Source organism: Ailuropoda melanoleuca, chromosome 8, assembly GCF_002007445.2.
Source record: "Ailuropoda melanoleuca isolate Jingjing chromosome 8, ASM200744v2, whole genome shotgun sequence".
Classification (NCBI taxonomy): domain Eukaryota; kingdom Metazoa; phylum Chordata; class Mammalia; order Carnivora; family Ursidae; genus Ailuropoda; species Ailuropoda melanoleuca.
In genome coordinates this window covers 97,368,624-97,392,054 of record NC_048225.1, presented here as the reverse complement: position 1 = coordinate 97,392,054, position 23,431 = coordinate 97,368,624, and the positions used below count along the sequence as shown (strand labels likewise).

General features: G+C 34.6%; 1 protein-coding gene across 3 annotated transcripts in view; it reads left to right on the top strand.

Annotated features, from left to right (window-relative positions):
• Positions 1 to 1,213: 1,213 nt before the first annotated feature.
• The window catches only part of F13B (coagulation factor XIII B chain), a 34,846-nt gene continuing 12,628 nt past the window's right edge, over positions 1,214 to 23,431 (top strand). The window contains exons 1-10 of one of the 3 annotated variants that reach the window (XM_011225058.3): positions 1,214 to 1,273; positions 1,394 to 1,534; positions 4,883 to 5,083; positions 7,042 to 7,227; positions 9,764 to 9,940; positions 10,546 to 10,722; positions 13,891 to 14,070; positions 14,157 to 14,342; positions 15,404 to 15,586; positions 22,912 to 23,112. In XM_011225058.3, coding sequence (XP_011223360.3) covers positions 1,471 to 1,534; positions 4,883 to 5,083; positions 7,042 to 7,227; positions 9,764 to 9,940; positions 10,546 to 10,722; positions 13,891 to 14,070; positions 14,157 to 14,342; positions 15,404 to 15,586; positions 22,912 to 23,112 — 1,555 coding nt within the window. In that variant the 5' untranslated portion in view covers positions 1,214 to 1,273; positions 1,394 to 1,470. The remainder of the gene's footprint in view (positions 1,274 to 1,393; positions 1,535 to 4,882; positions 5,084 to 7,041; positions 7,228 to 9,763; positions 9,941 to 10,545; positions 10,723 to 13,890; positions 14,071 to 14,156; positions 14,343 to 15,403; positions 15,587 to 22,911; positions 23,113 to 23,431) is intronic. The other 2 variants (XM_034666972.1, XM_034666973.1) reach the window with 2 other exon arrangements.

The following is a 23,431-nucleotide window of genomic DNA, read 5'->3' as shown; positions in this document are numbered from 1 at the left end:
TCAGATCAGTGGCAAAAAACATTAATTATTTGATAAGTAATTGGAATAACATGGCAATTCTCTAGGGGAAAAAAGGAGGTTGTGGGGCACCTGGGTATCTCAGTCAGTTAAGCGTCTGCCTTCAGCTCAGGTCACGATCCCAGGGTCCTGAGATCCAGCCTGAATCAGGCTCCCTCCTCAGTGGGGAGTCTGCTTCTCCCTCTCCCTCTGTCCTTCCCCCACAATTGCACGCTCTCTCTCTCTCAAATAAAATATATTTTTTTAAATTAGGTTGGTTACTTATCTGACACTATTCACAAAGATTTATTTTTTTAAATTAGGTTGGTTACTTATCTGACACTATTCACAAAGATTTATTTTATAGTCATTGATTAAAAATTAAACCAAGAGAGCGTAATAAGATACCATGGCAATATTAGAGAGAGCACGTGTGTGAGCACGTGAGGGGAGGGGCAGAAGAAGAGAATCATTCAATCAGAGTCCCCACGAAACAAGGAGCNTGAGGGGAGGGGCAGAGGAAGAGAATCATTCAATCAGAGTCCCCACGAAACAAGGAGCCCAGATGCAGGACTCAATCCCACAGCCTATGAGATGCTGGCGTACCTCTGTTTCTTATTGTGAAATGTGTTCAGCTAGTGAGAATTCATTGTTCTGTGCTGTTATGGCATGTGTACTTTTCTCTGAATACATTCTATTTTAATAAAAAGTTACAAAATGAAAATAATAACAGCTTTCACTTCACCATATTATTTTATAGTTTAAATTAAAACCCATTAGAATGTAAACTCCATGAGGACAGTAATTTTAATCTTTTTTTTCACTGCTATATACCCAAGATTAGAGCATGACCTGCTATATAGTGATCATTTAAAACATTTTTCATACATGAATGATACTATAACAGCGCTGATTTCATCACCCACCACAGAATGCAAATGTTCTAAACACTAGACATTACTTACCATCAATAACATAGTCTTATCATTGCTTGAGACAAGTAGGTCATTTTTCTCTTTAAGCAGTGCGACCTAGACAACACCGTGTTTTAACATGAGGTATCCATTAGCTCATGTTTCTAAGTTCATCTCTCCATTTGATCAATGGTGGTAATGAAATCAATGGCCACAGGTGAACTTTACTCCATGGACTTACCATAGGGAATTGAAGTTGAAAATTTACCTTGTTTTTTTATGCAGTCTGAGTTAATGATTCATGCTGCTGCTATTGTTGCCCTTGTAAGTTACCACGTTCTTACTGGACTCTGGCATGAAAGGTATTGTCAATTAACATAGTCGTGTTATTTTAGTATTATTTGAAAATATTTTAAATGAAATATAAGTTTTGTTACAAAGATACTTCGACAGATGTTGTAAATAATTAACTTTTTCTTCAGGCAAAGTATTGTGTACTTAATGAGGAGTCCCTAGTGTTTTAGAATTGTTAAAATCTTTGTTGGGCACACCATTGAAGATGAGGTCTAAAGACTTGGCTTTTATCATCATATTAATCATCTCAGGAGAACTCTATGCAGAAGGTAAAATTAATTTTTCAATTATTCTTTATTCTCTAAAAATTATAAAGGTAAATTCTAACATTCATATAACTTGAACTTTAATTACAGTCGTTCATTTTTGTGTATCAACTTTATAAAAAGCATACTTCTTATAATTTGTTATAAATATTTAGGCAGATTTTTTTTTCCTTTGGGCATTACAAGTAAACTATTCTTATAGTGACAGACTTAGAAAAACAAAACAAGACAAAAAAGAAAAAAAATGCTTTGTATCTCTAGGTTTTGTGGCATAGGAGAGAGGATGAGTTTTCAGTCTAACAGTACCACCAGAAGTTGTACGTTAACCGTAATTCTAATTTCATACTAGAATTCATCCCTAAGCCTGCACAGCTTGTACAATTCTAATTCTCTGTTCATAAAGTGAGACTGTAGTGTGGGAAATTTGAAAAAGAAATAGCCATGAATCATGAATATTTTTGAATCTTCGCCCTTTGGTTTTCATCCTAATTTATTCATTGGTTGAAATTTTTTAAGTAGTGATTAGAAGGAGGACTGTATAATTGATTATGCACATAAGGACACTTTTGAGAGTGAAATGGAGCTCTATTAATAATTATGTAAGATAACAGTGTAAGTCAGGACTGTCCAGACAAACCAATACCCGTAGACTCCCTAACTCTTAGAAATCTTTATAGCCAGACTGGCCCATCTGTGAATATGTGTGAGTGAGGCAGGCAGTGTACAAGCATGGGTTATTTGGGAATAGTTAATAGTGTTATTAGGCTGCAGGGATGAGAGACAAGGAAGGATAATTAGGTGTCAGCCAGAGTGAATATAAAAAAGAGGAAACCACAGCAATAAGACTTTTCTAAAATAAACATCTTAGGGAATCTGTTAAAATAAAAGAACCCATGGATCATAATTGCCTTTTAGGTGACAGTTTGCTACAAATTTCCTACCAAGAAAGGATGGACAATTAAAATTATGAAAGAGAAGTAAATAGGGGCGCCTGGGTGGCTCAGTCGTTAAGCGTCTGCCTTCAGCTCAGGGTGTGATCCCAGAGTTCTGGGATCGAGCCCCACATCGGGCTCCTCTGCTGTGAGCCTGCTTCTTCCTCTCCCACTCCCCCTGCTTGTGTTCCCTCTCTCGCTGGCTGTCTCGCTCTCTGTCAAATAAATAACTAAAATATTTTTTAAAAAAAGAAAAAGAAAGATAAGTAAATAGAATTCATCTTATTTGATACATTCAATTCTACAGTAAGATAATTTTGTATACATAGTTTCCTTTAGCTTTATTTTTCTGTCTAAAAGGGAAAAAAACAGCTGGTAGAATTCTCTATTATCTATACCATGAAGACATTGCATTTTCTAGATAATTTCCTAATTATATGGTTATAATCTTCTTTTACTCAAACAAACAAACAAACAAGAAAGCTAACCATAATCTCATACGTATTTCCATGCTTTCCCTCACCCCCATTAGGAATGTTAGGGGGTACTTCTCATTTTATAGCATGCAATCATCATTGGCCTATGAAAGGTGCCACTTTTGCTTCATTTATACATTCCCCCCCTTTATCCCTGACCCTGAATTCCATTTCCTCTAGCATCAAACTGGGAGCCACTATCATGTGTTCAATATATTCTTAAATATGTAACCATCTTTCTGAACTTTGTCTTGTTTTGTGTATATGCTTTACATAAATGAAGGCTTGCCATTGATTTGATCTCCTTACTGTTTTGTTTTACTTGCTATCGTTTAAACATATTTCCATGTTGCTCAATCTATTCTGTTGCTTTTAACTGCTGCATAGTGTTTCATATATTTTACTTACCTGTCTTCCTTGTGATGGATACATTGTTACCTCTAATTTCCTTCTAATCACAAATAACTCTTAATGAATGTGTCATATAATCACCCTATTTCCTTGTTACAATTTGTCCTATATATGTTCACATGTGCGTTAATAATACTGTATTGTCTACTTGAAAGTTGCTAAGAGAGCAGATCTTAAAAGTGCTCATCACAAGGAAAAAAAATTATAACTGTGTGGTGACAGATGTTAACTAAATTTATTGTGAGATCATTTTGCAATATGTACAAATATATATGTGGAACCATTATGCTGTACACCCAAAACTAATACAATGTTATACATCAATTATACCACAATAAAAAATTATGTCAGTGCATATAATATCTACTTATGTGTGACATTTCTTTCACTGAATAATATGTTTGTGAGATTCACTATTCAGCATTCACCACTGCTGCATGATATTCAGCATTGTATTGCTGTATAATATTCCATTGAATGCATGTCTAAAATGTGTTTATCTTTACTTCCATGAATGGGGATTTGGATTGTTTCCAGTTTAGGAATAAATGAATAGTGCTGCTTTGAACATTCTTTTACATGTCTTTGAGTGCACAGATAAATACTTTTATTCCTTCTTTCATTTTGTTGATGTGGTTTATAACACTGACCAATTTTCATATCTTGAGCCATCCTTGCATTCCAGGGATAAAGCCCACTTGCTCATGGGTCCTTTTAATATGCTGCTGAATTCTGTTTGCTAGTATTTTGTTGAGAATTTTTACATCAGTGTTCATAAAGGATGAGAGCTTTTTAAAAATGGTATGTGTATATTCTGCCTTAATATTGCCAAAGAAAGCTGAGTACTTTTTATGAGTTCTGTGACCATTTACATGTCCTGTTTTGTGAAGCTCTTGCTGAAGTCTTTTACTTATTTTTTAATTAGTTGCCTGTCTTTTTCTTAAAGAAAAAAAAAGCCATTTACTTCAAAATTGTGTGGGTTTGCCTATCTTAAGCAGAACTTCATCTATTCTAGAGCTCTGCTGTCCAATATGGTGGCCACTAGCTACATACAGCTATTGAAATGTGGTTAGTCCACATTGCAATGTGCTGTAAGTATAAATATACTCTGGAGTTCAGACTTAGTAAGAAAAAAAATAATGAAAAACATTTTTAATATCTTAATGGGTTAAATAAAACATATTATTAAAATTAAACTTCAACTCTTCCTTTTTTAATGTGACTACTAGAAAATTTAAAATTACATACGTGGATTGCATGATATTTCTATTGGAAAGCGCTGTTTTACAAAGTTAGAGAAAGCTTCCCTGAGGAAGTGGTCTGACTAGTTTTATTCTGACTGTTGGTTATTGGGGTTGCTGGCAGATTAATTTGGATTGAAAAAGATGGTCACAGAAGTAACTGTAATAAAAATAAGTACTAGTTAAAGTGGCTGCAAACACTTTGAATTTAAAAAATTACTGCCATTTGATCACACATTTCATGGTTTTAGATATTTTTTCAGTTTTCAGTTTGATATTTACTCATTTCAGAGAAACCCTGTGGTCTTCCTAGTGTGGAAAATGGAAGGATTGCCCAATATTACTATTCTTTTAAAAGCTATTACTTTCCAATGAGAATAAATGAAAAACTGTTGTTTTCCTGCTTGGCTGGCTATACAACTGAAACTGGGAAACAAGAGGAGCAAATCACATGTACCCGAGAGGGCTGGTCTCCAGAACCACGGTGCTTAAGTGAGTCTGTGGACTGTGTCCACAAAATTTTTATAATATTAAAGGAGATCAGTCCATAAAGGTCCAAGAAAACCTGGTGGGTGGTGAAACCTTTTGGTAGATAAGAACAAATTACTGGCCCACTGTCTCTTTTACAAAATGAAGGCATATTCTGAAATTCTGTAAATATTATTTCTTATTAAAATGTTATTGTCTTTGTTTTTAATAGTACCCTGTAAAGAGAATAAGGATAGTTATTGAAAATGGTATTATCATATTGCAAGAAACAGATGCAAATGAGTTACTTTAAGGAATGAGGAACTTATACAGATAATAGTGCATAGGAAACCAGAAAAATGCTTGACACTGGACTTAGGAAGAATAAGATTGTTACTCTAGTGTTTTATCCTTTGAAAGACTCATCTCTCCTTTGTGTGCCAACTTCTTCTCCCATAGATTCAGATAAATTGTTTTCTGAATTTTGAGTTCAAATTTAGAAAAAGGAAATCTGATCAGTTCATCTCATTATTTCATGCCAGGCTACCCTATAGTCAAACTATTAATGGGCTTCCATTAGATCAGCTGACCTCTCTTGAACAAAGGATTCTCTAAGCTCTGTTTTGCAGAGTAGAGGCTTTAGTTGGGTCTGTTTCATTTAGAAAAGGAAATGAGTATGATGGTTACAGTGCTTGATATATCTACTGACCATATCCATTTAGGATAATTATCCTTTCCATGACTTGAGAACAGACCATAAATTTAAGTATTTCACTTTTATTATTAATATAGACAACAGATTAATAAAGAAAAAGAAAGGAAGGGAGGAAGGGAGAAGGGAGGGAGCGAGGAAGGAAGGAAGGAAGGAAGGAAGGAAGGAAGGAAGGAAGGAAAGGAGGGCTGAAGGGAGGGAGGGAGGGAGGAAGGGAGGGAGGGAGAGAAAGAAATGAGAGAAAGAAAGAAAGAAAAAGAAGAAAGAAAGAAAGAAAGGAAAAGAAAAAGAAAAAGAAAGAAAGAAAGAAAGAAAGAAAGAAAGAAAGAAAGAAAGAAAGACTCATAACTAGAGCTTAAAAATAAACGAAACATTAGCAAGAGCTTTGAAATAGGAGTCAGAAGAGAAGAACTCAGCTTTAGCACGTAGTCTAACTCTTAAGATACAACCTCTGCAGTTACCCTGCCTGCATTTGAATTCTGCTCCACCACTTGAAGTGAGCATTGTGAGCCTAAGTTTCTCATCTATAAAATGGACACAAACCTGCTTCACTGAGATAATCCATATAAAGTGCTTGGTTTGTTATGAGGGTCTAACAGTAAGGCTTCAAAAATTACTGAGCTCATTCAGTGCTGAGGTAGATTTATCATCTAAGACAACACTGTTGCAAGTACTTGCCAAAAAATAACTCTGCAAACTCAAAGGTTTTGAGTAACATGTCTATGATTCAGTCATGGTCTATACGGACTGACTATGGACTGGTCTACACGGACTGACTGTGTGGCTAGGTGATCACTTGCTGAGTTAAAAATAAATGGAATGAACAAAGTTTTTACGTTAAGGTATCTGCAGAATTACCTATGAGCTAGGTATGTGCTTCTGTTACATGGTGTTAAAAATTGTCAAACGCAGATTTAAAAATATTAGGAAGTAAATCCAAATGAAATTCCTTCTATTTGCCATTAATGACAGTTAGTGGAAGAGTTCTGTTATATTGTCTAAAAGTAGATGTAATGGGATGGGAGTCACTACAAGAACTGAAGTGAATAAATACAAAGAATGTCATTGTCAAGTTGAATCAGTTTTTAAAGAAATTTGATGGAGAACATGCAGGATAATTCAAAATTAAACCAAACCAAGGAATTATGGAGTGAAATTTTTCTCTCTCCTTTAAATTCCAAAAAAAATATTAAACTCTTGCCTTAGTTTTACAACTAAGTAAAAGACAAGCTTAATTTCACCAAGTTAAGCAAAGTTTTTTTTCCCATAGAAAAATGCACTAAGCCTGAGCTGAGAAATGGTTACATCTCTGATGTAAAATTAACGTACAAAATTCAAGAGAACATGCGTTATGGTTGTAATTCAGGATATAAAACCACTGGAGGAAAGAATGAAGAAGTGGTTCAATGTCTTGCTGATGGGTGGTCTTCTCAACCTACCTGTAGGAAGGAACGTGGTATGTGTTTAAGAATCATTTCCTAAAACTGACGATAAGGGACTGTGAGGCTAGTACTTTCTTATATTGATAGGCATTTTTATTTAATACAATTGATTTTTCAGTTTGTCTGAAAATGCAAGAAGGTGATGGGTATTAAGGAGGGCACGTATTGCATGGTGCACTGGGTGTTATACGCAAGTAATGAATCATGGAACATTACATCAAAAACTAGGGGTGTACTGTATGGTGACTAACAATATAATAAAAAATATTATTTTAAGGGGCGCCTGGGTGGCACAGCGGTTGGGCGTCTGCCTTTGGCTCAGGGCGTGATCCCAGCGTTATGGGATCGAGCCCCACGTCAGGCTCCTCTGCTGTGAGCCTGCTTCTTCCTCTCCCACACCCCCTGCTTGTGTTCCCTCTCTCGCTGTCTCTATCTCTGTCAAATAAATAATAAAAAAAATAAAATCTTAAAAAAAATATTATTTTAAAAAAGTTAAAAAAAGAAGCTATTATATTGTTTTTCTTAAATGTTAGGTGTTTCCTTAACACAAGAGTTCTCAACTCCCACAACTCACCTACCACTAGTTCCTATTTAATTTTTTTTAATATTAAAGATTTATTTTTATTTTTTTATTTTTTATTTTTTAAAGATTTTTTAAAGATTTTTTTTTATTTGTTTATTTGACAGAGAGAGACAACCAGGGAGAGAGGGAACACAAGAAGGGGGAGTGGGAGAGGAAAAAGCAGGCTCATAGCAGAGGAGCCTGATATAGGGCTGGATCCCAGTATGCTGAGCCGAAGACAGACGCTTAGCGACTGCGCCACCCAAGCGCCCCTAAAGACTAATTTTTAGAGTAGTTTTAGATTTGCCGAAATATTGAGCAGCTAGTACAGAGAGTTCCCAGATACCCCTTCTTGCCCTTGGCCACATACAGTTTCCCCTATTATTAACATTTTGCATTTAGTGTGGTATATTTGTTGCAGTTGATGAACCAATACTAATACATTAACCAAAGTTCATACTTTAGGGTTCATTCTTTGTGTTATACATGCTGTGGATTTTGTCCAATGTATAATGACATGTATCCACCATTAAGATATCATACAGAATAGTTTCAGTGTCCTAAGAATCCCTTGTGTTCCACCTGTTCATCCATTTTTCCCTTCCGCCAACTGTTGGCAACCCCTGATTTTTTTTAAAATTGCAGTAAAATATACAAAACATGAAATTTTAACCATTTTTAAGTGTACAATTCAGTAGCATTAAGTACATTCACAATGTTGTATAACCATCACCACTATTTCCAAAACTTTTTCATCAACACAAACAGAAACTCTGTACCCATTAAACAATAAATCCCTCTATCCCCCACCCTACCCCCAGTACCTGGTAACTTCTATTTTCGGTCTCCATCAATTTCCTTACTTTACGTACTTTGTATAAGAGGAGTCATGCAGTATTATCCTTTTGTGTCTCACTTATTCCACTTAGCATAATGTATTCAAGGTTCATCTATGTTATAGCATACATCAGAATTTAATTTCTTTTTATGGCTAAATTAGTATTCTGTTGTGTGTGTATATATGATACATATATGTATATATGTACCCATTTATCCATTGATGGATACTTGGGTTGGTGGCAGTTCCTCTAAAAATTAAACATAGAATTACTATAAGATCCAGTAATTCCACTTCTAGGTATATACCCAGAGGAGCTGAAAGCAGGGACTCAAACACACTCTGTACAACAATATTCCTAGCAGCATTTTCCGCAATAGCTAGAAGGTGGAAGCAGTCCCTACTTTATACTAATGAAGAAAAGAGTGGAATGGAATGGGGGCACCTGGGTGGCTCAGTTGGTTGAGCATCTGCCTTCTGCTCAGGTCATGATTCTGCGGTCCTGGAATTAAGCCCCGCATCAGGCTCCCTGCTCAGTGGGGAGTCTGCTTCTCCCTCTGCTCTTCCCCCCAGTTGTGCTCTCTCTCTCTCTCAAGTGAATAAATGAAATCTTAAAAAAAAAAAAAAAGAATGGAATGGAATGGAATGGAACAGGATGAAAAAAACCTTAAACCTCTTTCTCACAACATATATAAATTACTATTTCCTTTATTAGAGAAAGATTCAAGATAATGCCCATTATATTTATTGGTGAACCAATATCAGATATACATAAAATAATCTAATAATCTCAATATGTATACTTCATTAGTGTGTGGTTAGTTTAAATTGTACAAATCCTCAGATGGCACAGAATCAAAAAATTATTACTGTACAAGCCTTCAGTTGAATTTTGCCAAGTATACTAGACAAGAATTTTAAAAAGAGAAGACTGGTGGCATTAAGACACAAGGTGTATTTTTAAAAAGGACGTAGAAACGCAAAGTCAAACTGGCTATTTTTCAATTTTGCCAAAGTTTGAGTCCACCAAATATGCTTAAGATTTTATGAAAATACATTTTGAGATTTCTTTTTAGTATTATAGTTTTAGTGATAAAGTCCGTAAAATAAATAATGTTGATATTTATTTATTTATTTTTTTTTTTTTTAGAAACATGTTTGGTCCCTGAATTACATCATGGAAATTATTCCACAATGCAGAAGACATTCAAAGTGAAGGACAAAGTACAATACGAATGTGCTACTGGCTACTATACAGCTGGAGGAAAGAAGACCGAGGAGGTAGAATGTCTCACATATGGATGGTCTCTCACACCAAAATGCACCAGTAGGTTCTCATTTTCAAGACAATCTAGTCTTACTTTAAAAACTTTCTCTCATACAGAGGTGTATATAAATTGTCACACTCATTACATCTCATTCTTCATACTTTTTTTTTTTGCTTCTGGTTTTGATTATGTTGATGACAGGCTTTGATCATTTAAAGCTCTCAAATAGAAAAAGAATTTCTTGGGGCACCTGGGTGGCACAGCAGTTAAGCGTCTGCCTTCGGCCCAGGGCGTGATCCCTGAGTCCTGGGATGGAGCCCCACATCAGGCTTCTCCACTAGGAGCCTGCTTCTTCCTCTCCCACTCCCCCTGCTTGTGTTCCCTCTCTCGCTGGCTGTCTCTATCTCTGTCGAATAAATAAATAAAATATTTAAAAAAAAAAAAAAGAAAGAAAAGAAAAAGAATTTCTTTTAGCTCCGATAATTAAATTAAAATAAGCCTAATGATATTTAATAAATATAAGAACTAATGAGCTTTTGTTATGTATAACAAAATATGGCAAATTTACTAATTTCTATTCCAGACATGGTATGTAAGTAGTAGGTGAATTTTGTTCAACAAAAAAAATAACACTTTTTTTTGTATTTTGTTCTTTCATTTTTAGAATTAAAGTGCTCTTCTTTAAGATTAATAGAAAATGGTTATTTTCATCCTATAAAGCAAACATATGAAGAAGGAGATGTAGTTCAGTTTTTCTGTCATACAAATTATTATCTAAGTGGATCTGACTTAATTCAGTGCTATAACTTTGGTTGGTACCCAGAATCTCCTGTATGTGAAGGTAACTTTTTAAAAATTTCATAGTCATACAAATAAAATATCATGTTTTAATCAGCTTTAATTTCTATGAAAAAAAAATGTTTCTGTTGATACCTAATTCTTGCCCTGAGTGCTATATTTTTTAAGTTTATGGGGTAGAATTTAGTGATTCATCAGTTGCATACAACACCCAGTGCTCATTACTTCTAGTGCTTTCCTTAAAATGCCCATCACCCAGTGACCCCATCCCTCACCCACTTCCCCTCCAGCAACCCTCAGTTTGTTTCCTAGAATTTAGCGTCTCTTACGGTTTTCCTCCCTCTCCATTTTGTCTTATTTTATTTGTCCTTCCCTTCCCCTATGTTCATCTGTTTTGTTTCCTAAATTCCACATATGAATGAAATCATATAATATTTGTCTTTCTCTGACTGACTTATGATAACTCAGCCACTATGGACTCTGGGGAACAAACTGAGGGCTTCAGTGGGGAGGGGCATGGGGGAATGGGATAGGCTGTGATGGGTATTAAGGAGGGCATGTACTGCATGGTGCACTGGGTGTTTTATACAAGTAATGAATCATGGAACTTTACCTCAAAAACTAGGGATGTACTGTATGGTGACTAGCATAATATAATAAAAAAATTATTATAAAAAAAGAATGAAATCTTGCCATTTGCAATGACATGGATGGAACTAGAGGATATCATGCTGAATGCTATTTTTAAAAATAAATACGGCATTTTAAATCATTGCTAAATATTTTCAGCAATATTTAATCTGAAGAAATCTTAAGTTTTACATTAGTTTGTAGAGTAGATGTAACTTTTAAACTCTTTTATTATGATGAATACATTTTATTTATTGGGAATTACTAGATTCAATTATCCCAAGCTGGCAGCTTTGTGAGGGTTCTTTCTTATTTGGTCACATATTTCCTGATGTGAAAATACAGACTTCAAAATGTTGGGGGTAGAGAACAGAAAAATCAACAGAATATTACCCAGAGTAAAAATAGAAAATATGGTCCTCTAGTAAGAGCTATCCTAAAATGTAATGTCATCTAGTAGGAGCACTCCTAAAATGTAATGTGTATGGTAAGTTTCTATCACTGGACATGTTCAAGCAGATAGCATGATCACCTGTTGGAAGACAACAATTCAAGAGTCGTTTAAACAGACTTACAATGAGATATGAAGGAAGTCCAAGCCTAGCAGGGGAAACAAATTTGAAAAAGTATTTGACACAATGTGACAAATACAATAAGGTCAAGTATAAAGTATTTGAACAAACACTGAAGATTTTGATTGGTATCATGTGGGATAGCATTTTTGGAGGTGATGGGTAACATTTGAACTGAAAGATAAATAGGAGTTTGAGGATTAGAGGGATGGGGAGAGGTAAAGGTCTTGATAACCTCAATTTTCTCTGTAGTGTAGAAAATAATGTCATTATTGATAGATAAGAGGAAGACAGAAAAGTGGAACTTGGAAGAGGGGGTGAAGATTTGCAGCAAATGCTAGAAGGGGTGAAAGAGGGAGATGACCTGCAGTATGAGATGGGATTGCCCAGAATAATCCTAACTCTTTAAATGCACCAAATGATAACTTCAAAATTTTTGTTTCTTTGTTTAATTTTCCAGTCCTGCTCAAGAGCCTTGGTCTAACAGTAGTGAAGAAGATTATTAGCAAATTGTCTGTAGCATGTTATTTCAGAAATAAATGGTGAAACTTAATATCTACTCCACATCCCCCTCATCCAAATTAGTCAGCCTGCCAACGTGCCTGTCATTTTCTCTAGTAAATAGTCATTAGATGTAGGGTTGGCAGTGCAGTTGGCTGAACAATAATAAATTATATCCTAATCCCTGGAACCAGTGAATGTTACCTTACTTATATGGCAAAAGGGACTTTGCACAAGTGATAAAGTTAAGGATCTTGAGGTAGGAATAATTTCTGGGATTTTCCATGTGGACCCTAAATATAATCACCAGCCTCTTTATAAGAGGGAGGCAGAGGGAAATTTGACTACAGAAGAGGAATAGAGATTGACAATGAAATGGAAGCAAGAGGTTGGAGCAATAGGAAGAAAGGTCATGTGCCTAGGAATGCATGCAGCCTCCAGAAGGAAGCTTGAAAAGGCAAAGAAACTGATTCATAAAACATGCAGACGGAATCCAGCTCCCCTGACAACTTGATTGCAGCCCAATGAAACTGATTCTGGACTTTTGGCTTCCAGAACTGTAAGAGACTAAATTTGTGCTATTTTAAGCCACATAATTGCAATAATTTATCACAACAGCAATAGGAAATTGATAGTCTGTGTTTTAGAATACCAAAGAACAGATTTTATTTAATTCATACAGACATAGGTGCAAGAACAGATCCATCATTTAATAGTTAATTTACTTATTTCAGAAGTTTCAGTTTATTTATCTACGAGAAAAAATGATTGTCCTTGCTTAATAAAGTTATTTTAGGACTAGAGGAAATAAACAATGCTGTTTTAATTCGCTTGCTTTTTTCATTTTCTATTGGTACACAACAGTGCCATCACAAATTTAGCAGCTCAAAACAGCACACTTGCAGTATTTCACAATTTCTGTAGGAGTCTGAGCCTGGCTTATCTGGGTCCTCTGCATTCCTGTCAAACAAAACTGTAATAAAAGTGTCAGCCAGGGCTTCAGTCTCATCTGAGGCTGGACTGGGAAAGAATCTGCTTTCAAACTCGCAGTTATTGGTAGCATTGAGGACTTTGCAGACAGCTGAACTGAGAGCCTCAATTTCTCCTTGGCTGCTGGCTGGAGGCAGCCCTCTGCCCCTTGCCTTGTTGCCCTCCCCATTTGGAAACTTGCAATGTGGGGACTTGTTTTTTAGCAAAATCAGCAGGGAGAGAGTCTCTCAGCAAGAATGGCCTTACCATACTATGTTGCATATAATGCATACATAATCACATACTTCCATCATCTTTGCTGCATTCATTGGTTAGGAGCAAGTCACAGTTCCTGCTTATGGGGAGGGCTATCACACACGGAAGTGAACATCAAAAACATCAAAAGTGGAGATCAGGGGGTGACCCTACGGTCTGTCTTCTATACTTCTTGTGGTACTTGGCTCTACAAATGTGCTTATTAAATCTACGTATTATTTTTTGTAATTATATGACTAAATATGGTAATGTTTTTTCATAAGGAAGAAGAAACCGATGTCCTCCTCCGCCTCTGCCTCTAAACTCCAAAATTCAAACATATTCAACAACTTATCGTCATGGAGAAACAGTTCATATAGAATGTGAACTTTATTTTGAGATACAGGGTTCAGAAGAAATACGTTGTGAAAATGGAAAATGGACAGAACCTCCAAAATGCATTGGTTAGCAACACCTTAATCAGCTTTCCCTAAATGAAGTCTGCATGTGTAGCTAAATGGTCTCTTCTCTTCAATTTGTCTCTTTTCAGAAGAAAAGGAGAAGACAGCCTGTGGTGACCCACCCTTCATTGAGAATGGTACAGCAAACCTGAACTCTACGATTTTTCACAATGGGAATAAAGTGGCATATGAATGCAAAAGTGGGTATCATCTCCGTGGATCAAGAGAAATAACTTGTAAACGTGGAAAGTGGACACGTCCTCCTGAGTGTGTTGGTATGTATGCTATGCTTACCAGCAATAGCTAAGCCTATAGTGTAAAAATTTTTCATTTTCCTTACTTAACCCACATATTTCTAGCAAGAGACTACCACTTAGGAAAGTTAGAAAACACACTGATTCAACACCTACTCTGCTACTTTTTTTGTGTGTATGCAGCCATCTGTAGAATTTAACCCAATATAAAGAATTGGGAAACCAGAAAAATTTTTTGAATATACATTAGTGCTGAGCACTGTTATCTGACCTGTTTGACACCATGATTCCTGAGTTTTAATTGAAAGCACATAAGTAACAGTGGATTGGGTGACTGGCCATGATCATGATCTACTTCCTCACCCTCCATGCCCTACGAAGTCATGTTAGAGCGCTCTATTCCTGCCTTTGGGTCAGTGCTTCTGATATTACTTATGCATCTGGCGAGTCTGAGCTCTATACCCTTCTGAGACCTGTCCCTGGTCTTTTGTTTCACTCACATGCACAACCAGGCTACATTGCCACTCCTGGGTGCCACCCTTCCTGTCACCCTTCTCATTTCTTGATCTCTCCTAGAAAGATCTCTACAAACATGTTTACTTAAGATATTTATTGCATAAGAGACAAGCTATTAAGGAAGCTGAAGAAATGAGAAGAGTAAAACTAAAGAGAGAAGAAGTAGATAATTTCATCCATGGATTTACTGAGGTCTGGGATGAAAGGAATGAGAATTAACAAATAAAAGTGGACAATGACAAAGGATAGTTTTAGAATTTACCATAATCTTCAGGTTACTGTTTACCTTTCTATACATTTTAAGAATATCTGTATCATGATTCCTTCGTAAGCAAGAAAAGTGACAGATTGCATATGTGTTTTTAGGCATAACATTTGCTGTTTATTCTTTGTAAATTTTTAAAATATTTGGTCTGAATAGCATTTGTCTCACTTCTGGGGAATTTAGAAATCAATTGTTCTAAACTATATAATACAAATAATGAGGTCTAATGGTATGAGTAACTATATTATATCACTATGTTCTTATAAATTCATATGAATTTTAAAATACCCTCTTTTCTTAGAAAATAATGAGAATTGTAAGCCTCCACCTGATGTAACAAATGGGGCTGTTGTTGATGGATTATTAGCAAGCTACACAACAGGATCCTCGGTAGAATACAGATGCAATGAATATTACTTACTGAGTGGAGCAAAGGTATCTCATTGTGAACAAGGAATATGGTCACCCCCACCTATTTGCTTAGGTAAGACAGAGAACAGGTTGTTGTTGTTGTTTTTTTAATTTCCCAGCTTTATTGAGATACAATTGACATATAACATATGAATTTAAGGTGTACAATGCAGTGAGTTGACACACATATATGTTTTGAAATGATTAACACAATAAGGTTAATTAACATTCCCTTCACTTCACATAGTAATTGTACTACTGTTGTTCCTGTCATTATGATGAGTGCATTTAAGATCTACTCTCTTGGCAACATTCAAGTATTCAAAACGATATTGTTAACTGTGGTCACCATTATGTACATTAGATTCCTAGAACTTATTCCTTTTATAACAACCCATTGAATTTCTTATACCATTATGTTTGTATTTTTATGCGATCTTTTATATAACATTTTATAGCATGGAAATGATGATTTTTGTATAAATCCTTTTTTCCCAAGTGTTTTTCCTTCTCATTTTTGGAAGCAGAAAATCTAACATCAGAGGGTCTAAAACTATATTAGTTCTTATCTACTACTTTTGTTTTAATTGTGGTAAAATACGAATGACAAAACTTCACCGTGTTAGCCATTTTCAAGTGTGCATTTCAGTGACATTAAGTAGATTTGCATTTTTGTGACTGATTACTTTTCTCCTAACTGATATCCTCAGCATCTCTCCCTATATTGTCCCCAGAATGTCATTTGGAGAGAATAATCAATCCAATTCTTTCCTCAGTAGAGCATATTGGTAATAGCTTTCTTGGCTGTCAGTTCCTTACTTGAATGGTCACCTTTGTTCTATTTTGTTGAGCAGATAAAAACATGTTTGTGATTACTTTAAATATATCTTGCACTAAGACATGGTGTAATTAACATTAATGATTCAAGTGGAGAATTAAGGGAGTTATCTAAATAATTATTTAAGTTGAGATAACTTTCAGAACATAATATTCACCTTTCACTTCAGGCCTATAGATTTTCCTCATTTTTTAACTTTACTAGTCAGAATTACATTTAAAAGTAATGTAATTGGTCACTAGAGTTGCAATGAACTTGTTACATTGTAACTTTTACAAATACGTAATGGTATCATAAATTTCTCTAAGTTAAAATAAAATTGACACTTAATTACAAGTATTAACATTTCAAACTATAAAAGCAAATCATTTTTATTTACCAAAAAATTAATAAATATATAGAAGCAACTAGAAGAAAACAGAAAATATCAGTAACTCAGGCTGAAACAAATGCTGTTAATGACTTAGATAATGGTTTTCTTTTTTTAAATAATAATTTTTATTATGTTATGTTAGTCGCCATACAGTACATCCTTAGTTTTTGAAGATAATGGTTTTCTAAACCTTTTTTGTACATACACACACACACACTCACACATACACAACACACATATTCACAAAAAAATATGTGTTGTCAGGAGAGGCTATATAACTCGTTTTTCCCCCATAAACTATATTATGAGCATGGTTTGATATACTTCGGCATTATACATTTTAATGGCTGCCTAGGATTCCATAATGCAGGTATGTCATGCTTAAATTAATCACTTTTTGATGGAAGTTTAGTGTGTTTTCAACATTTTTATATTCCAAGCAATACATTTTGTACTAAATGTCTGCACACATAAAAAACACTTTATTTTTTAATTTTTATAATTAAGCGTGTTTATTTCACATATTTTATTTTGTTGTGGGTATTTTTTTCAGATTTTCTGAAGAAGAATTTCTGGTTCAAAAAGATCAGGAATTTTAATTATTTTTCTGTTAATTGCCAAATTGTCCTTCAGAAAATCTGATTTACAACTCTATCATCAGTGGATTAAAGTAGTAATTTTCTTAATCCTTGTCAACTTGAATATTTTAATCTTCATATATTGTTAACCCAACAATTAAAATTATTTTAATTTGGTTTATTTAAGTACTAATAATTGAGTTTATTTTCATTTGATTTGGTTGATTTAAGTATTAATATATTAACAACTTAATATATTAATATATTTGGTTTATTTAAGTATTAATTGAGCATTTTTCAATTTTCTAGTGGCCACAGGTTGTTTTTTTCAATGACTGATTTTTCGTACTCGTAATAATAAAAAGTTTTATTTATATAAATTATATTATTCATTTGACAATGATGCAAGATACAACAATGTATATTGCAACTGTTTTTATTTTATTTATGTTATTTATATATATAAGTTTAAATTTTAAATCTTAAGCTCTTTCAACATCTCCTTTGTGGTTTCTCTATTCCAAGTCATTCTTAAGCTGCTGTTCTTACTCAAATTCAAATATGTCTACCTATAGCTTTTCTATTGTTCTCATATTTTCATAAAGGTTTTTGATTTTAAGTATTTAACGATGTGACTGATAGTACATTGAATGGAAGTACAGTCATCTCTGAGGATAAAGACTGGAAAGGTTTAAGGAAATCTATCATTCTTTTCTGGAAAAATGGCCTCTAGACACATAGACTTGGTGCTAATAAAGCAAATACTGAATGAAGATCATTTATTGTCATCGAGGGCAAGAGGGCAGAGTTCAGTACATCTTATTTATCCTTAGGAGCTGCTAGTATTCTCACTACAAACGGGAAAAATGGTATGATAAGGAACAGAATCTTCCATCTGTGAGTAATTGTTCCCAACATTATGAACTTTTTTAACCACCCCGTATTGATCTTCCCTATCTCATTCTACTCCAGCCACTCTGGTCTCCTTGCTCTTCCTCACACAAGCTAAGTATGCTCTCACCTCCGGGCGGTTTCCTCTTCCTGGAACACCCTTCCCTCAGAAAATGCCATGGTTCACTCATTAACCTTCTTTAAGTCTGTGCAAATACTATTTCTTATTTAGGCTTATCCCATCCACTTAAAAGTGTAACTTCTCTTACCTCATCCCTCTCGATAGCCCTTCCTCTTCCTCCACTACTCATTTCCCATCTAATTTTTTGTGTGTGGTTTAAAGATGGCACAGATTATAAACCCATATATTTATTATAGTTATTGGTTGTGCATGTGTGTTTCTCCCATTTAAAAGGCATGTTCCATGAGGGTGGGGATCTTTGTTTTGTTCTTTGACGTACCTCAAGTGGTAGGTATCTCACAAACATTACACAATAAACACATTTTCTATTTCATGATTTTTACTTTTTTAAAAAAATTTATTTATTTTAGAAAGAGAGAAAGAGAGTACACACATGAGTCAGGGAAGGGGCAGAGGGAGAGAACCTTCAAGCAGACTCTGTGCTGGGCATGGAGCCCCACCTGGGTCTCGATCTAAGACTCATGACATCATGACCTGAGCCAAAACCAAGAATCAGACACTTAACCAACTGAGCCACCCAGGTGCCCCTCATTTTTATTTTATAGGGAGATCATGCTTAACCTAAGTGACTATAATATACACATATACACTTCAGTAAAAATATATGTATATTATATAATACATATTTTTATATATTTATAATATAAAATATATATAAATTTCTATAAATTCATATAAATATATATAAATTTCTATAAAATATATTTTAAAGATTTTATTTATTTATTTAACAGAGAGAGACAGCCAACGAGAGAGGGAACACAAGCAGGGGGAGTGGGAGAAGAAGAAGCAGGCTCATAGAGGAAGAGCCTGATGTGGGCCTCGATCCCATAACGCCGGGATCACGCCCTGAGCCAAAGGCAGACCTTAACCGCTGTGCCACCCAGGCGACCCGGGGGGATACAACGTATTGATTCAACAAGTCTAAATGTCATGCTATGCTCACCACCAATGTAGGTACCATCAGTCACCATACAACGCTATTGCAATGCCATTGACAAAATTCCCTCTGTTGTACCTTTTATCCTCATGATTTATTCTTTTCATAATCAGAAGCCTATATCTCCCACACCCCTTCACCCATTTTGCTCATCCTCATACTCCCTTTCCCTCTGGCATCCATCAATTTGCTTTCTTATAGAGGGCTTTGTTTCTGGGGGGTTTTTTGTGTATGCATTTGTTTTATGTTTTAGATTCCACATAAAAGTAAATCATATGGTATCTGTCTTTCTGTAACTTATTTCACTTAGGATGAGACCCTCTAGATACATCCATGTTGTTGCAAATGGCAAAATTTCGTCCTTTTTAACAGCTGAGTAATATTTCATTATATGGACATGTGTTGCTTTCATATCTTGGCTTTGTAAATAATGCTGCAATAAACATAGAGGTGCATACAGCTTTTTGAATTGCTGTTTTCATTTTATTTGGGTAAATACCCAGAAGTGGAATTATTGGGTCATATAGTATTTTTACTTTTAATTTTTTGAGGACCCTCCATAATGTTCACCACAGTGGCTGCACCAATTTACATTCCCACCAACACAGCACGAGGGTTTTTTCCCCCTCCACATCCTTACCAACATTTGTTACTTCTCTTTTTGACTCTATTCATTCTGACAGGTGTGAGGTCCTATCTCATTGTGGTTTTGATTTTATTTCCCTGATGATGAGCATCTTTTCATGTGTCTGTTGGCCATTTATAACCCTTTTTTGGAAAAATGTCTATTCAGGTCCCCTGCCCATTTTTTAATTGGATTATTTGTGGGGTTTTTTTGTGTTGAGTTTTATAACTTCTTTATATGTTTTGGATATTAACCTATTATCAGATATATCCTTTGCAAATACCTCCAACTATTCAGTGAGTTGCCTTTTTGTTTTGTTTTGTTGATTGTTTCCTTTACTGTGCAAAAGCTTTTTATTTTGATGTAGTCCCAGTAGCTTATATTTGCTTTTGTTTCCTAGCCTCAGGAGACATCTAGAAAAATGTTGCTAAGGCCAAAGCCAAGAAGATTACTGCCTATATTTTCTTCTAGGAATTTTGTGATTTCAGCTCTCACATTTAGGCCTTTCATCCATTTTGAGTTAATTCTTGTGTATGGTGTAAGAAAGTGGCCCGGTTTCATTCTTTTGCACGTCACCGTCCAGTTTTCCCAGCATCATTTACTGAAGAGATTGTCTTTCCTGTTGTAATATTCTTGCCTCCTTTTGTCATAGATTAACTGACCATATGAGCGTGGATTTATTTCTGGGCTCTCTATTCTGTTCCACAAATTTATGTGTCTATTTTTATCATAGTATCATACTGTTTTGATTACTTCAGCTTTGTCGTTATCTTGAGATCAGGGATTGTGGTACCTCCAGTTTTGTTTTTCTTCCTGAAGATTGCTTTTGTTATTTGGAATCTTTTGTGGTTCCATACAAATTTTAGGATTATTTGTTCTAGTTCTGTGAAAAATGCTATTGGTATTTTGATAGGAATTGCATTGATCTGTAGTTTGCTCTGGTTAGTACAGACATTTTAACAATATTAATTCTTCCAATCCATGAGCGTGGAAAGTCTTTTCATTTCTGTGCCAGCTTCAGTTTCTTTCATCAATATGTTTTATAGTTTTCAGAGCACAGGTCTTAACCTCCTTGGTTAAGTTTATCCCTAGGTATTTTTTTTTGGCATATTTATAAATAGAATGGTTTTCTTAATTTCTCTTTCTGCTACTCTGTTAGTTGTGCATAGAAATGCAATTGATTTCTGTGTATTAATTTTGTATCCTACAATTTTACTGAATTCATTTTTTACTTTTAATAGTTTTTTGATGGAGTCTTTAGGGTTTTTTGTGTATAGTATCGTGTCATCTGCAAGTAGTGACAGTTTAACTTTTTTCATTAACAATTTGGATGCCTTTTTTTTTTTTTCCTAATCACTGTGGCTAGAGCTTTCAGTCCCATGTTGAATAAAAGTGACAAGAATGGGCATCCTTGTCTTGCTCCTGATCTGAGAGGAAAAGCTCTCCATTTTTAATCACTGAGTATGATGTTAGCTGTAAGTTTATCATATATGGCCTTTATTATGTTGAGGTATGTTCCCTCTAAACCACTTTATTGAGTGTTTTTTAAATGAGTGGATGTTGACATTTGTCAAATGCTTTTTCTGCATCTGCAGAGATGACTATATGGTTTTATCCTTTGTTTTGTTGTGTGGTGTATCACATTGAATGATTTATGACTATTGGAACATCCTTGCATCTCTAGAATAAATTTCACTTCATCATGGTGATTTTTTAATGTGTTGTTGAATACAGTTTGCTAATAATTTGTTGAGGATTTTTGCGTCTGTGTTTATCGGGGATATTGGCCTGTAGTTACCTTTGTTTGTAGTGTCTGTCCGGTTCTGGTATCATGGTGATCCTAGCCTTGTAGAATATACTTGGAAGCTTTCCTTCTTCTTTTACGTTTTGGAATAATTTGAGGAGAATAGGTATTAACTCTTCTTTAAATGTTTGGTAGAATTCGCCTGTGAAGCCATCTGGCCCTGGACTTTTGTTTGTTGGGAGTTTAATTACCAATTCAATGTTGTTACTAGTAATTGGTCTGTTCAGATTTTCTATTTCTTCCTGATTTAGTTTTGGAAGATTATAGATTTCTAGGGATTTATTTCTTCTAGGTTGTCCAATTTGCTGGCGTATAATTTTTTGTAGCATTCTTTTATAATCCTTTGTATTTCTGTGGTGTCAGTTTTTACTTCTCTTTTGTTTCTAATTTTATTTATTTTTGTCCTCTCTTTTTTTCTTGATGAATCTGGCTAAAGGTTTATCAATTATGTTTATCTTTTCAAAGAAAGAGCTCCTGGTTTCACTGATATTTTCTTTCCTTTTTTCTCTTTTTTTTTTTTTTTGTCTCTACATCACTTATTTCTGCTCTGCTCTTTATTATTTCCTTCCTTCTACTAATCTTGGGCTTTTTTGTTTTGGTTTTGGTTTTGGTTCCTTTAGGAACCTTAGAGGTTAGACTGGTTTTCTTGGGCACATATATATTTACAATTGTTATATGCTCTTGTTGGAATGATTTCCTTATCATTATGATTACATTATGCTTCTTTATTTCTTGTTACAGTCTTTGTTTTAAAGTCTCTTTTGTCCAATATAAGTATTGCTACCCTGGCTTTTTTTTTTTTTTTTTTTTTTTTTTTTTCCTGGGATTTCCTTTTTTTTTCACCCCNTATCCTTTTGTATCACCTCACTTAAAGGTCTAAAGTGCGCCTCTTGTAGCTTAAACAATATTTTTTTAATGTTCAAATTAAGTGGTTTTAATTTACAATATAACAATAATAAATGTATAAATTCATTTGATAACAAAGCGTATACTTTTTATTATGTATATATGTGAGGAATTTTAACAATGTAAATGTTAAATATAAAGTATTGCTTTTGATACCTGTCAAAATTTTTCTTTTAAAAATACATTAAACTTCATATTTGTCAAATGAATAAATAATTCAAAAGAACATTTTGTTTTACAGAGCCGTGTACTATTAATGTGGATTACATGCACAGAAATAACATAGAAATGAAGTGGAAGTATGAAGGAAAGGTCTTACATGGAGATTTAATAGATTTTGTATGTAAACAAGGATATGACTTATCTCCATCAACCTCATTGTCTGAATTATCTGTACAATGCAATAGAGGAGAAGTGAGATATCCTTTATGTATTAGAAAAGGTAAAACAGTGCTTTCAGACAATTTCTTAGGTGACCAATATCACCACTTGTGTTCAAAGTATAAGAAAGACCCTACTCAACTTACCATCATCTTCTAATCTATAAATTGGGAATGATCTGATCAATTTCCTGTAAGCACATACACTTAAATAGGATGCCTATGCTGACATCTTTTAATTCCAATAAGTCAATTTTATAAAGGGGAAAATTAATAGGTCTTATAGATATCACCAGACTATCAGAAGACTGGTCCCCCTCATGCGAACAGTCAACAACTCTAGAAAACATTCCTTTTCTTGGGGTTTGCTGAAGAGGGCTT